The sequence below is a fragment of the Scomber japonicus genome, chromosome 6 (assembly GCF_027409825.1).
Source record: "Scomber japonicus isolate fScoJap1 chromosome 6, fScoJap1.pri, whole genome shotgun sequence".
Lineage (NCBI taxonomy): Eukaryota > Metazoa > Chordata > Actinopteri > Scombriformes > Scombridae > Scomber > Scomber japonicus.
The window spans coordinates 32,299,700-32,315,037 of NC_070583.1; the positions used below are offsets into that span (position 1 = coordinate 32,299,700).

General features: G+C 42.1%; 1 protein-coding gene across 1 annotated transcript in view; it reads left to right on the plus strand.

Annotated features, from left to right (window-relative positions):
• Positions 1 to 15,338, plus strand: part of inppl1a (inositol polyphosphate phosphatase-like 1a) — a 40,473-nt gene that overhangs the window by 6,423 nt on the left and 18,712 nt on the right. The window contains 8 exon segments of the mRNA XM_053321588.1: positions 4,050 to 4,113; positions 4,866 to 5,013; positions 5,653 to 5,734; positions 8,313 to 8,459; positions 9,375 to 9,465; positions 13,065 to 13,154; positions 15,114 to 15,165; positions 15,168 to 15,211. Coding sequence (XP_053177563.1) covers positions 4,050 to 4,113; positions 4,866 to 5,013; positions 5,653 to 5,734; positions 8,313 to 8,459; positions 9,375 to 9,465; positions 13,065 to 13,154; positions 15,114 to 15,165; positions 15,168 to 15,211 — 718 coding nt within the window.

The window sequence follows — 15,338 nt, forward strand, 5'->3', positions numbered from 1 at the left end:
TAATAAACGCTAACCCTGCTAGCCGGCGAATAAACGTTAGCCCTGCTAGCCGGCTAATAAACGCTAACCCTGCTAGCCGGCGAATAAACGTTAGCCCTGCTAGCCGGCTAATAAACGCTAACCCTGCTAGCCGGCTGATAAACGTTAGCCCCGCTAGCCGGCTAATAAACGTTAGCCCTGCCCCCAGTCAGTTGGTGCTTGCTCTGGAGCTTTGGCGGTGGAAAAGCAAAGAACCGGTGCTTACTCAGACTCTGGCTGCGAACCAGTACCAGCTCCAGCTCGGTGGAAAAGGGGTAAGACAGTTTACACAACAGTTGGAAAGACAGTATGTAGTATTTGTCTGTTTTGATCCATTTATCACAGGCAGTAGTTGGTTTGAGTGTCGCTACTCGTATTGTTTACAGTACAGTGTCAATGTCACTGACCTGAACTGACCTGCTGCACCTTAAGGTGGAGCGTGTGATGACCAGGACAGACGCAATGTGGACAACAGATCAGCTTACAAGGGAGGGAGGGAGGGAAATGTAGCTGCTTGTTTGTTGTTAAGCTTAAGAAAATGACATTAATCTACACACAGAGAGGAGGATGTAGATATTCTGTGTGTTTGTGTTGTTTGGATGAGACAGGAGAAGAGTTGGTGGGACAGAGAGAGCAAGTGGCACAGTCAGTACCCTCAGCACACACTATTGTTGACAACACACACACACACACACACACACACACACACACACACACACTGTAAGCCTCGGGTCTATGTCTATCCCATAATAAACCTCCCTCTCTCTCTCTCTCTCTCTCTCTCTCTCTCTCTCTCTCTCTCTCTCTCTCTTTCTCCGTCCCCCTCCCCCCATTATAACTTTGCTGCTACTGAAACAATAGTATTTACTCCGCAGACCCGCAGAGAATCTCATCAGCTGCCAACAGGAAGACAAACAAACACACTCACACACACACTCACACACTCACACACACACACACACTTGGGGCTTAAAGTTGTCGTGCATAGAGCAGTTTTAAATACATATAATACTTAATTTAATACATTGTACACATTTCCTCCTGGACGACTTTTCAAGGCTTCTCTCGCTTTAATCCTTGCACACACACACACACACACACACACACACACACACACACACACACACACACACACTACACACACACACACAACACTGCAGTGATTACAGCTCTTTGTGTTTATAACCTATGTGACAGGATTGAATGTGGACATGATTTCATGAGTCTAGGAAGATAAAACAATAGAAGCAGTTCCTCACACACTCGCTGTGTGTTTACCGCCGAGCCTCGAGGTCAAGGCAGCAGCCAATATTTATCAAGTTTATACTGTTATAGTCTGAGCAGCTGCTGCAGGCGTGTTACGTGTTATTGGCAACAATCTGCTGAGCTAAATGTGCTTGTGTGTAAATCAGCGTCAACCTGTGAGGCCTCTGTTAATGAATGTCCTTTTAACTGGATGATAATACGGGTGCATGCATGTGTCTTCTCTCTCCTCACTCTCTCTCCTCTGTGCACTGAGGATGCCATCTCTCACCGGTTGGCATGGGAACCGCTGCAGCAGGAATTGGCGATAAGGCAGCTTGTAAAAAAAAGCAGGAAGTGAGGAAGTAGTTGTAAGTTTTGAAACGTAGGGAGAGAGCTTCATAATTAATTTCCAGATGTGCAGGAGACCAACTGTTTTAAATTAGCGGTTAAACTTTGGCACAGTTTGTGTAGCATGTCTAACTCGCTGTTGAGTCTTTTTTTTTTCTTCTCTCTCTCTCTCTGATGCTGTCAAGAAGTTTATAATGTAAGCCCACCCATTGTGTAACTATTGACACTCATTCACTGATATGAACGCAGCGTCGGACACATTTTGGGGTGATGACCTGCGCTGATTCAGACAGACAGGCGACACTATTATGAGTTATTATGAGTCACTGACTGAAGAAAAGTTGATTTAAATGAAAGCTTCCTTCTTCTTCTTTTTTAATGACTCACAAAAATAGGAATAGAAACACAGAAAATACAGATTTCTGATCATTTTATTAGCAAACATGTGAGTCCCACCATCTCTAACCCTCCAAAACTCATTTTGCAAATCTGAATGAGGGTTATTATAGTTTTGAAATGTTCATTAGTTTTTATTTTTATTTAGTTTTTCAGCTTGCTTTTTTATTTCAGTTTAGTTTTAGTTAGTTTAACAAGTAGTTTTAGTTTAGTTTTTATTTAGTTTTAGTCGGAGGAGGAAAGCCTTGATTAGTAGAAGCTGAAATAATGTCTGACACTGAGGTGAAATTAGCTGTGATGGTGTTTGTGGTCTCCCTATTGGTAAAAATGGAGAAGATGAAAATAAAACTAAAACTAAACTGATTTTTATCTGCAATGCAGTTTAATTATAGTTAGCTTTGCATTGTTTATTGTAGATTCTATTTAGTTGCTCTCTTTTTTAATTTTATTTCAGTTAACTAAATCAGTTTTTCACCCCTAGTTTTAGTTTTAATCTTAGTTGTAGTTAACTATAATCTGAATAAACCTTTTACCCCTTTAAACATCATCCATAAATAGTATTACTTTCCTTCAGTTTCACACTCATTTGCACTCTATGTCCTTTTAATGATTTTAAAGCAAATCATTATTTTATGCTGCAATCTTATATTTAATGCTCTATTCTAGCATTTTATTTCTCTCTTTCTATTTTTCTGTACTTTGCTTTTATTATTAGTGTGGGGGGTAAATTGTATATTTGAATGTTTCTCAAATTGCATGTTATTCTGTTTTATGTAAAGCACATTGAGTATGAAATGCGCTATATAAATAAAACTGCCTTGCCTTTCCTTACAGTGCAGGTAACATATTAATACTGAGCAGCACTGATAAAAATGAAGAGGACAATTATTAACTTACAGAAGGAAAAAAGTGACATTAATGAAATGACTGAAAGCTTTCTCATGATTGTTAATTCACTCCAGCTGTGTAAAGTGAATCATATTTATTCTTTGGGATTGAAAGAAATCCTCCTGTTGCAGTTTGTTGTTTTCTCTCTAATCAAACACTTTCATATATTAATCCAGTCCATGTTTTAGCTGCTGTAGGACACTGACCTGGATAGACTAGAAAACCAGCTGAGTGTTGGAGGCAGGATGTATTCCCAACATGGATTCATCCCTCTCTCAGTTTATACAGTTTACACACACACACACACACACACACACACACACACACACACTCTCTCCCTCTCTAAATAAAAACAGTGTGTACACAGAATTTAAAGCATTACTTAAGTGTTTTGCATATGCAGCCATCTTAACACCCACACTACTAAAACAGATGACTCTCTCACACACACACAGTACACAACCACCAACGGACGTAAACCGCCGCGTTTGCTTGGCAAATTGAACATGTTGTTTCCGGATCACTGAGCAGGCTCGGGAGCACAGACATGTAAAAATCATTGAGGTCCATGCATGTGGCTGCAGGCGAGTAGTCGTGGCTGTGTGTGCAGTCACAATGTCAGAATATTGATCTGTAGTTGGTTTAGAAAAAAAAAAGAGAAAAAGAAAAAGCTTGTGGTTCAATTAGATATTAAATTCAGACTGAAGATGATGACTGTAAAGAATAAGTACCCTAGTTTTGTTAAAAGCTGTTTTAGCCCTAGCTCGTAAATGATGGTGATGTGTTTTTGTGCTTTTTTTTCTCTTTTATTTTGAATCATCACTTTAATCGTACAGCCTGCAAACACCAGGTTCAAGTCCTCTCAGCTCTACTGTATCATGCTACTGTAAGGATAAAGCCCGCTCACTGCTGTGACGGACAGCAACAGGTTGAAGCGCTCCACAGCCCCTAAAACCCCCCTCATGCTCACACACACACACACACACACACTAACACACACACACATCCACTGAGGTCAAGTACAAGTGTGTATGTGCACGTGTCAGGCAAAAAAATGTCTTCAAAATCTTCTTTTTTTTTGTGCAGAATCATAAATAGTTTAAATGTTGTAGCTTCACCTCTCCTTCCCTCTGTTTATCTTTGTCTCTCTGCAGATATCAGAAACATGTCCACACATACAGAATCCTCCCAGATGAAGAAGGATTTCTGGCCGTACAGGTACCGAGAAGACACACACACACACACACACACACACACACACACACAAACCCTTGTCCACTAAGGTTAAATGTGTGTGCGAGCAAAAACTGTATTTGCTTCAGTAGCAGCTGGCAAGCAGAGATGCTTTTGTTGGCTCACTCACTCACTCACACACACACACACACTCACACTCACACTCACACACACACACTCCCACACACACACACACACACATTCACACTCACACTCACTCTCACACACACACACACACACACACACACACACACACACACACACACACACTCACACTCACACATACCAACAGCAGCCTCTTTGTGCGTTGTGCCCAACAGCTGTGAAGTCCCCACCACCACCACCACTTACCACACACACACACACACACACACACACACACCCCATCATGGTGCTGTCCCACTACAGACTATCCACGTTGCCACATCACAGACATCTGTGTCACTGCTGTTTGATTTTTCGGCTCTTAGCTTTGACATAGAAGACGGGCAAAACATTTTTTAGCCTACCGAGCGTCTAATTTAGCTTTTTTTTGCAATGGAACCAGTTCTTCCTGGTTTGAATTATATTTAGACTACTGGGTCATATTTGCTTACACAACATTACATTTGAAACAATGGGGGCCCACCAGAGATTTCAGTAACATGACTACTCAGAGCCAAGACTGAGGGGTAGAGAATAACTGCCCCTCTTTTCCTCTGTCTCTTGGTGTTTGTCTTCCTCTCTCTTCCTCTCAGACGTCTCAGGGTGTGCAGCCGAAGCGGTTTAAGACGTTACCGGAGCTGGTGTCTTTGTACCTGCAGCCCAGCCAGGGTCTGGTCACCACCTTGCTTTACACCGTGGACAGAGAGGAAACCGCTATCAGTGACGACCGGGATTATTCAGGTATCAGCTCATGAGCTCAGAGCAAGCACAGTCACATGTTAAAGTCCGTGTAAAGTAAGAATAAATATGTGTTCTGAGTTTGACATTCCACAGAGAAGTATGTAGTTAACCACCCTGACAAATTTGAATGATTAAAAAAAATCGCCAAATATATGAAATTAGGCTTCAAAGTTGCTTAAAACGCAGCCTCTTTCTCTGCTCCCAAACGCTGCTCGGTTCTCTGAAACCCCGCCCCCTACCAAGTGTCACCTGTCAATCAAAGTCACCACCTCTACCAGAAACATGGACGCTACTTCTGAGAGCTTTCTGCAGCTAACTCAGCTGCTAGCTCGGCGGCTAACTCGGCAGCTAGCTCGACGGCTAACTCAGCTAACTGGCTAACTGTATACTGTAGTAGTAGTGTGCGCTGAATGTATTTATATCTCTACAGCAGCAGGGGTGGGTTTATGCTAATCACTAAATCCTGAACACAGAAATCTTGAAACACAGTTTGTGAAGCCTAGCTCCACAATTCAAATCTAAATAGTTGAAATGCTTTTTACACCTTTTTTAGAAATACATTTATGACCTATTTAATGTGTTTAGAAGAAAATGTCTGAATTCACTTCTTTAACTCTGCTTTTCCCCTGTGATTGGTAGATGGGGAGGACGAGAAGCCGCCCCTCCCCCCTCGCTCTGCCTCCACCTCCACTCCCCCAGGACCAGACACACCCACAGACAGGTACAAAGTCCTCGCATGACTAATTTTAACATGTGTAATATACAATCAAATCACGGACTAGCCAAAAGCTCTTCTTAAAACCAGCATGTTAATCATGTAGTACTCATATTTCAAACACAAACAAATAATGCGACCGCAACACACATATCCAAAGAAAGGATGTTGCTTCATTGCTACTGAGAATGTCAATCTGTCCTAATTTGACTTGGCTCTCATGAAAAGGAGAGCAGAGATATTATTGATGGAATAAACACTGGCATATATAAGCAGCCACATCCGGTTGAAAACCACATTGCTAACAGATGATGCAAGGCTTTGATGAAGTTTGAACTTTGTGTATGCTCATATGTTTGTTATCAAGATCTGTGTAGGTTGATGTATTACGTTAAATGCCTTCACTCAGACGAGAGTGTGTAAAGCTGTATATGAAGGAAGGAAGGAAGTAGTGTTTATCTCTTCTGTAGTTTTTATTTTGCTGCAGGTGAAAGTTGTGAGATGTAACAGTAATAAATTAGTGGTAGGACTTTCTCCCGTAAAGATGAATGAAATAACCAAAATGCCTGTTGCAGTGTCAGCTGTGGGTGAAATCAGTGAAGCAACATCCTGCTGCTTTCAGTCACAGTAGTTAATTTGTTAAGTGTAATGGAGACCAGCGGTTCCATTACCCTAAATGGGAGTAAATGTGTGTGTGTGTGTGTGTGTGTGTGTGTGTGTGTGTGTGTGTGGGGGGGGGTTTCTCAACTGTTATCAGCCAACTCAGAAAATGATAGTAGTCACTTCTCATTTTGAGTATATGTGTTTATGTAAATATTCATTCTTTGTACTCCATTTTTCTTCGATGTTTGTTATTTCATATGGTTGTGGCTTCACCTAAGCAGTCTTACCCACCTACGTGCCTGCAGCAGGTAGTTGGTGTTGGTGTGCCTCATAGCAGTGACGTGCGGTGAGGTTCATGTCTGGTGCGGCACTGACTTCATCACAATCAGATTAACAAACATATGAACCCTACAGAGTAGCTTATTCATCATTTGATTGGCAGCAGTTAACAGGTTATGTTTAAAATTTCATATCAGCTTTCTTTAAACATACAAACTGTAGCACACAAAAAAACACATTTAATATAAAAAACGTGATTTTGCGATGTAATCCTCCATACTGAAAAAAGGCCAGACAAGAAGGGAAAAAAACGGATGACTTGCCGACTTGCTCACTGTAGTTGTAGCTTACCGTCACTTATTCTGCAGCTAATGAGTCGTAATAAGAATCACTGGGATCAGGAGCGCCCCCTGCCATGAGGCCGGAGAACTGCGTGCCTCACTTAGTGACTTTTTGCAGCCGTTTTATGGGTTAGGGTTCGGCTCAGCACACGAAACACGCTACAAACACTGTACATTATATCATCAGCTAAACTATGGAAATTGAGTTCATATAGTAAAAGTATTTGAACATGTTAATAGCGACATACAGAGAGACAGCTGTACTGTCTCACTGAATAGCATGCCAGCGCAGTAAACCGAGTCATTGCGCAATCCATGGTGAGGCTCGTCGGGCTGCTGCCTCACTGCGCGTCTCTTTTCAGTGTTTGATCAGTACATGGGAAAATTCAGCGATTTTGAATTAAAAATAATCCAAAACTGGTAAAGTTAGATAGAAAATAACGTTATAGTGCAAATCACTGGACAAATATACCCATTTATTATTTTTTTCATTTTTAAGTCTTTTTCCATGATAACAGGTGAGACACGGCCTTACCTGCCTCCCCTGACCGCACGTCACTGCCGTATAGTGTCTGAATGGAAGACAATAAATGCCACTATTGGTGTGTTTTACCTCCTACTGTGTAAAGCTACTGCTGGTCAATCAGACATCAAGCTGTCATAGAGTCTACCATTGAAATGAGCCCTAAGACTTGCTATTTTAAAATTGTTCCTAAACCATCTATTGGTGCTTTTTACCTCCGACTGTCTCATCATGCCTCTCTGTGGGGAAAACTTAAAGCCACCGCTGGTCAATCAGACATCAAGCTGTGGAAATTAGCCCTAAGACTCTCTACTTTAAAATTGTTCCTAAACCATCAAATTGAGTGTGAATTAAATCAGAATCAGATGCAGTAGATGAAGAAATCAGAAACCATCATGAACTACTTTACTGTGCAGCATACGAGAAGTTGTGTCACTTTAACCAACCACAAACTGAGCTAGCCGATAATAGAAGTTCTCTGCTTGTTGTGGAATGAAAACTGCTTTGCCAATGTCTGCGTGTGTGTGTGTATTTTTGTGTTTGTCCGTGTCTGTGAGTGGCAGAGTAGACACAAGTCTCGGGTTAAGAGGAAGTGTGTCTAAGGATCCAGACTGACTGACTGACCAGATACTCAGAGACACAAAATAAGGAAACTCTGAAGTCTGAGACAGTTTGACAGATTTCTGATACAAGAGATCTGCATTTTATTACCTTTTTGAAGAACATGCTGTATAAAATAAAAACACAATAACACAGTTGCCGATACTCTTAATTTGCATGTGCTGATAGATGTAGCAGATTCGTATGCTTACTTGTTTTTTATCTGAATGTGTTTTAGCGCTCCAGCAGCTAACGGCCTGAGCACCATCTCCCATGAGTATCTGAAGGGAAGCTATGCTCTGGACCTCGAGGCAGTCAAACAGGGAGCCTGCTCTCTGCCTCACCTCAACAAGACACTGGTGTCCTCCTGCAAACGCCTCAATGGGTGAGACTGAGAACAGACACACTGGCACTTCTACAGTATATGCATGTATATTTTCACATATGTTAGGATTTGCTCTCTCGGCCTGCAGAGCCTTCTTCATCCTCATCTGTTGTTTTGGTCGTAATGACAGATGTTTAATTCATCACATTGATAAATAAAACTGAAGTCGTAATAGAGTAAACTATGTCTGAATTATTTGGTTATTAAAGTCCGTGTAAAGTAAGAATAAATATGTGTTCTGAGTTTGACATACCACAGAAAAGTGTGTTGTTAACCACCCTGCCAAATTTGAATGATCGCCAAATATATGAAATTAGGCTTCAAAGTTGTGTAAAAATCAGCCTCTGTCTCTGCTCCCAAACGCTGAAGCCCCGCCCCCTACCAAGTGTCACCTGTCAATCAAAGTCACCACCTCTACCAGGAACATGGACGCTACATCTGAGAGCTTTCCGCCGCTAGCTCAACAGCTAGCTCGGCTGCTAACTCAGCTAACTGGCTAACTGTAGACTGTAGTAGTAGTAGTGTGTGCTGAATGTATTTATACCTCTACAGCAGCAGGGGCGGGTTTATGCTAATCACTAAATCCTGAACACAGAAATCTTGAAACACAGTTTGTGAAGCCTAGCTCCACAATTCAAATCTAAATGGTTGAAATGCTTTTTACACCTTTTTTAGAAATACATTTATGACCTATTTAATGTGTTTAGAAGAAAATGTCTGAATTCACTTTAAACAGTCTTTTGGCCTCAACATGCACACAGATACTGTTGAATAAACACCAAAAAAACAAACACTTAATCTTCCAAATTAAACTGATGAGGGGATCACTATTATCTAAAGTTAAATCTTATTGATGAAGAGGAGATGAATTATTGGAGGAAGATGTAAAAGTTTTGTGTTGTTTCCTTTTTACAGGGAGGTGGACAAGGTGCTGTCTGGTCTGGAGATCCTGTCGAAGGTGTTCGATCAGCAGAGTGCCTTCATGGTCTCCAAGATGATCCAACAGGTTTGTCTCTACTACTTCCTTTTGCCTCTTCGTCATCCTGCTTTTTATGTTCACATGAAAAAATCTTCAATTACAGATGTAGTGACTACCAATTACCACACACACCAAACAGGATTGTGTTAAGGCAGTTAAAGCTCTGATCTGCAGCACCAGTCAGCACACATGTAGATACAAGAAGTCTGCGTTTAAGGGGCCATCCACACGGAGACGCTTTTTAAAGTTTAAACGCAAATGTTTTGCATCGTTTTGGCCGATCGTCCAAACGAATACTGTAAACGCCTGAAAACGAAGCTTTCTGAAACCTGGTCCCAGGGTGGAAAAATTTGCAATCGCAGCCCTTGAGTGTTCGTTTGGATGGTGAAGACGTATACCTGCGTTTCGATGATGTCATCGCCACACCCCTCGAGCTTAGCCTTCCACCTCTTATATCCCGATTTGTAAACAGCGCTCAAGCTTTATGCACATGCTCCGCCTCTTCCTCTCCGTTTTTGGTGAATTTCTGAAACTGAAACAGCGCCGCCTATAGGCCTGGAATATGAAGTAGCGTGTTGAGTCGTGTTGAGATGGATCCGTTTGTACGCAAATATTCTTGAAACGATGCCAGGGGAAACGGAGGGGGAAAAGATCGTTTTGGTACGTGTGGACTTGGCCTAAATCTAGTGTGTCTGTCAGGCAGTATTTATGAACAGCTGATCCTGTCCTTTCCAGACTATTGTCAAAAGTTCAACCCTCATCATCATCATCAGTATTTCTCACTTTGAATGTGAGAGTGTGTCTGACAGGAACTTTGAAGCATTTTCACCAATGATGGAAAATGTCAATACCTTTTTTTTTTTCTCCAAAGCTCTACTAGATAGTAAAGTGCATCAGAGTACGTGACAAATATATAGAAACAAGTTCATTATAAAACAGAGAAAGTGGAAGTCTGTGTGCTTTGTGGCTTTAACACATATGATTCACACGTGCTTAAAGGTAACCCAACACACACGCACACACACACGCGCACACACACACACACACACACACACACACACACACACACACACACACACACGCACAGTTCTCTGGTGGAGTGGATGTCATGAGGAAATGCTTTTCTTTTTGTCTCTTCTGAGGACAGCAGAGTTAGTCACGCTACAATCACACATGCTGAAACACACTCCCAGTGTTAGATGGTGTGGAGCTGCTTCTATAGTTTCAATGTGTTTTTCTGTCTTATGCTTTTTTACTACTTTAATATTTACATGAGATGTTCGGCCGTGACAGTTCTGCCTCAGTGAAAAAAGCTTTTTCATGTGATACTGGTGTTATCAGGTCAAACACGATTAACACATGTTGTAATATTTAGATAAAAAATGGTTTTATTTATGCATGGATGGACAGATGGAGCAGTCTGATAGTTGAATGGCTCATAATCTAAATAGGTCAAAGCAGCTTTATTTAACCTTTTATTTAACAGCATTTATAGTTTATTGTTGGACCAAGGTGTTAAAGCTTGTGGTCTTTATCAGGGTCATCATGAATGTAACAAACATTTAACAAAAATTTAAAGAGGTATGAAGCAGAAGAAAATTCAAAAAGGTAAAAAAATGTCAAACTCATTTTCATTCAAGGGCCACATACTGCCCAATTTAATCTCACATGGGCCGGATCATTAAAAAGATGGAGGGAAGGAAGGGAGGGAAGGAAGGAAGGGAGGGAGGAAGGAAAGATGGAAGGAAGGAAGAAAGGGAGGAAGGACAGATAGAAGGAAGGAAGGAAGGAAAAGAAGGAGAAGGAAGAGAAGACAGGAATGAGAGACGGAAGGAAAATAAGACAGTCAGGATGGAAGGAAGGAAGGAATAAAGGGAGGAAGGAAGGACAATAAGACAGGAAGGAAGGAAAGAAGGAAGAAAAAGAAGGAAGGAAGGAATAAAGGGAGGAAGGAAGGAAAATAAGACAGTCAGGAAGGAAAGAAGGAAGAAAAGGAAGGAAGGAAGGAAGGAATAAAGGGAGGAAGGAAGGACAATAAGACAGGAAGGAAGGAAAGAAGGAAGGACAATAAGACAGGAAGGAAGGAAAGAAGGAAGGACAATAAGACAGGAAGGAAGGAAAGAAGGAAGAAAAAGAAGACATGAAAGGAAGGGAGGGAGGACAGAAGGAAGGAAGGAAAAGAAGGAGGAGAAGGAAGAGAAGACAGGAATGAAGGAAAGAAGGAAAAAAAGAAGGAAGGAATAAAGGGAGGAAGGAAGAAAGGAAGGAAAATAAGACAGAAAGGAAGGAAGGGAGGAATAAGGAAAGTGGGCCATACTGGACCCCTTGGCGGGCTGGATCTGGCCCACGGGCCGCATGTTTGACATCCCTGGTCTATAATTAGTGAGTTATGTTATCGTGCTGTGGAGCTGAACTGACATTGTTTTTCTTGAGCTGAGGAGTTCAGCAGTGAAACATCTCACTTCCTTCATATCTCTAGCCGAGTGTTACACGTGCACAATACCTGCCTATCTAACCCGAAGGCATTTGTTGAGAAGTCTGACAGGTGATGTTGACGGACCGGCAGAGCAGCACAAGCTAGTTATAACTTCTGAGTTATTTAGAATTTCATCTTAAAGAACAGCAAATGGTTGAGAGCAGTTTTTGATTCAATAATAAACTTTTCTAGATGAACCTGACCTTTATTGAGAACTGGACAGTGATGTATGTCCTGTAGCTAACAGTACAGCAAAGAGGCTGCTCTCCTCTCCTGTAGCTAACTAATAGCACCACATGTTCTCCGCATGACTTTTCCACCTTTTGTCTCAAAAAAAAAATGTCAGGAAAACTACGATATAACACTGCGGTTCTTTGGTAATTAGTAATCAATAGTCGTTAGTTACAGTCCGACAACCAATCATGTACATCCAGACGTGTATCAGCCAATATACAAAGCCCTTCCTGTCGTCCTCCCGGGTCAAATTGACCCATTTGTTTTGACTGTTCCTTCCTTCCTTCCTTCCTTCCTTCCTTCCTTCCTTCCTTCCTTCCTTCCTTCCTTCCTTCCTTCCTTCCATCTGTGCTTCCTCTCTCCTTTTCTTTCTTTCCTTCTTCTCTCTTTCTTCCCTTCCTCCATCTCCCTTTCTGTCCTTCCCTCCCCCTACCTTCCTCTCTTTCTTCTTCTCTCCTTCTTTCCTCCCTCCCTCCTACCTTCTTTCCTCTGTCCTTCTTTCCTCCCTCCCTCCTTCCTTCCTTCTTTCCTCTGTCCTTCTTTCCTCCCTCCCTCATACCTTCCTTCCTTACTTACTTCTTTCCTCCATCCTTCCTTCCTCCCTTCCTTATTTCCTTTCCTCCCTTCCTTCCTTCCGTCCTCCATCCCCCCTTTCTTCCTTCTGTCGTTCCTTCCTTTCTCTCTCCTACTTCCTTCCTTCCTTTCTCTCTCCTTCCTTCCTTCCTTTCTCTCTCCTTCCTTCCTTCCTCCCTCCCTGCCTTCTTTCCTTTACTCCCTTCCCTTCCTTCCTTGACTCGAACACAACAGGAGGGTTAAACACACATAACAGCAGAACAATATAACATGCCTGTCCTTTTTTAATAATAATAATTAATAATGCCTTTTTTTTATTAACGCTGCACTTTCTCTCCATCAGTCGGTGAATCAGGGAGGAGACCAGGAGTTGGAGAACCTCGTGACCAAGCTGGCGATTCTCAAAGACCTGCTGTCCTCCATAGAGAAAAAGGTACACACACACACGAACACACATTTAAGCCTCCTCTCTCCTCCTCTTTCATGCTTCCTACTCCTGTATGTGTGTGTGTATTTGTGTGTGTTTCTGCTGCTTTCTCTTTCAGGCACTATCCTTCTCTCTCTCTCTCTCTCTCTCTCTCTCTCTCTCATCTCTCTCTCTCTCTCTCTCTCTGTCTCTGTCTCTCTCTCTGTCTCTGTCTCTGTCTCTGTCTCTCCCTCTCTCTCTCTCTCTGACTCTGTCTCTGTCTCTCTCTCTCTCTCTCTCTCTCTCTCACTCTCTCTCTCTCTCTCTCTCTCTCTCTCTCTCTCTCTCTCCCCCTCTCTGTGTGTGTGTCTCTCTCTCTCTCTCTCTCTCTCTCTCTCTCTCTCTCTCTCTCTCTCTCTCTCTCTCTCTCTCTCTCCCTCTCTCTCTCTCTCTGTCTCTGTCTCTCTCTCTCTGTCTCTCTCTCTGTCTCTGTCTCTCTCTCTCTCTCTCTCTCTCTCTCTCTCTCTCTCCTCTCTCTCTCTCTCTCTCTCTCTCTCCCTCTCTCTCTCTCTCTGTCTCTGTCTCTCTCTCTCTGTCTCTCTCTCTCTCTCCTCTCTCTCTCTCTCTCTCTCTCTGTGTCTCTCTCTGTGTCTCTCTCTCTGTCTCTCTCTCTCTCTCTCTCTCTCTCTCTCTCTCTCTCTCTCTCTCTCTCTCTCCCTCTCCCTCTCCCTCCTTTTTTTTCTAACCCTTGAGTTAACACAACACATGGAAGAGACCCAGATTTAGGGGGATTTTTATGACACTCTTTGCACAGAGCAGCCATTTATAAATTTGTTGATACAACAGCTTTAACGTATTTACATAAAGTGTAATACTGAGAAAGCCAGACGGGCAGAGAGAGAGAGGGAGAGGGAGAGAGAGAGAGGGAAGAGAGAGAGAGAGAGAGAGAGAGAGAGGGAGGGTGTGTCACTCTGGTCGTAACAGGAAAAGCATTTAAAGCTCAATTTTGTGTTAAACATCGAACTCTAAACTCTTATTTGTGACTAATATGATGTTTCTTGTGCAGTAAACCTCACTCAGTCACCCAGTCAGTTAGTCAGGCTTCTGCTTTTTATTCCTCATATGCAAATACAGTCTGACCAGCTCTGCCGTTTTACTACTGTAGGTCAAAGCCTTTCTAGTCGCAGGTTTGCTGGCTAGAAAAGGAAATGACCGCACAGTGTAATCGAGCTACATGTCATAACTCATGTGATCGTGTGACTGACTCCGCCTCCTTCCCTGCTCCTGTTAGTCCACATCCAGGAAATGGAAACTGTTTCCTTGTTGACACTAAGACCGAAGCTGGAAACAATACAGTTCATCTGTGTGTGTGTGTGTGTGTGTGTGTGTGTGTGTGTGTCCTCTAATTTCTTTCTCTTCCTTGCAGTTTTTCTTCTTCTTCTTCTTCTTCCTTGCAGTTTTTCTTCTTCTTCTTCTTCTTCTTCTTCTTCTTCTTCTTCTCTCTTCTTCTTCTTCTTCTTCTTCTTCTTCTTCTTCTTCTTCTTCTTCTTCTTCTTCTTCTTCTTCTTCTTCTTCTTCTTCTTCTTCTTCTTCTTCTCCTTCTTCTTCTCCTTCTTCTTCTTCTTCTTCCTTGCAGTTTTTCTTCTTCTTCTTCTTCTTCTTCTTCCTTGCAGGTTTTCTTCTTCTTCTTCTTCTTCCTTGCAGTTTTTCTTCTTCTTCTTCTTCTTCCTTGCAGTTTTTCTTCTTCTTCTTCTTCTTCTTCCTTGCAGTTTTTTCTTCTTCTTCTTCCTTGCACTTCTTCTTCTTCTTCTTCTTCTTCCTTGCAGGTTTTCTTCTTCTTCTTCTTCCTTGCAGTTTTTCTTCTTCTTCTTCCTTGCAGTTTTTCTTCTTCTTCTTCCTTGCACTTCTTCTTCTTCTTCTTCTTCTTCTTCTGCTGCTGCTGCTGTATTAATGGTTTCTTCCTTCTTCCCCCATTTCTTCCCTCAGGCTCTGAAAGCTCTTCAGGACATGAGTTTGTCCTCTCCGTGCTCCCTTCCTCCCTCTCCATGCGTCACAGCAAAGCAATCCCTGTGCAGGCCTTCGAGGTATGCGTTACACACCGAACATGTACATACATACATACCAGGGTTATTTAGTTTTAAATTTGTTAAATTTTTCATTAGTTTTTTATTTGGTTAGTTTTTCAGTTTCATTTTTTATTTCAGGTTAGTT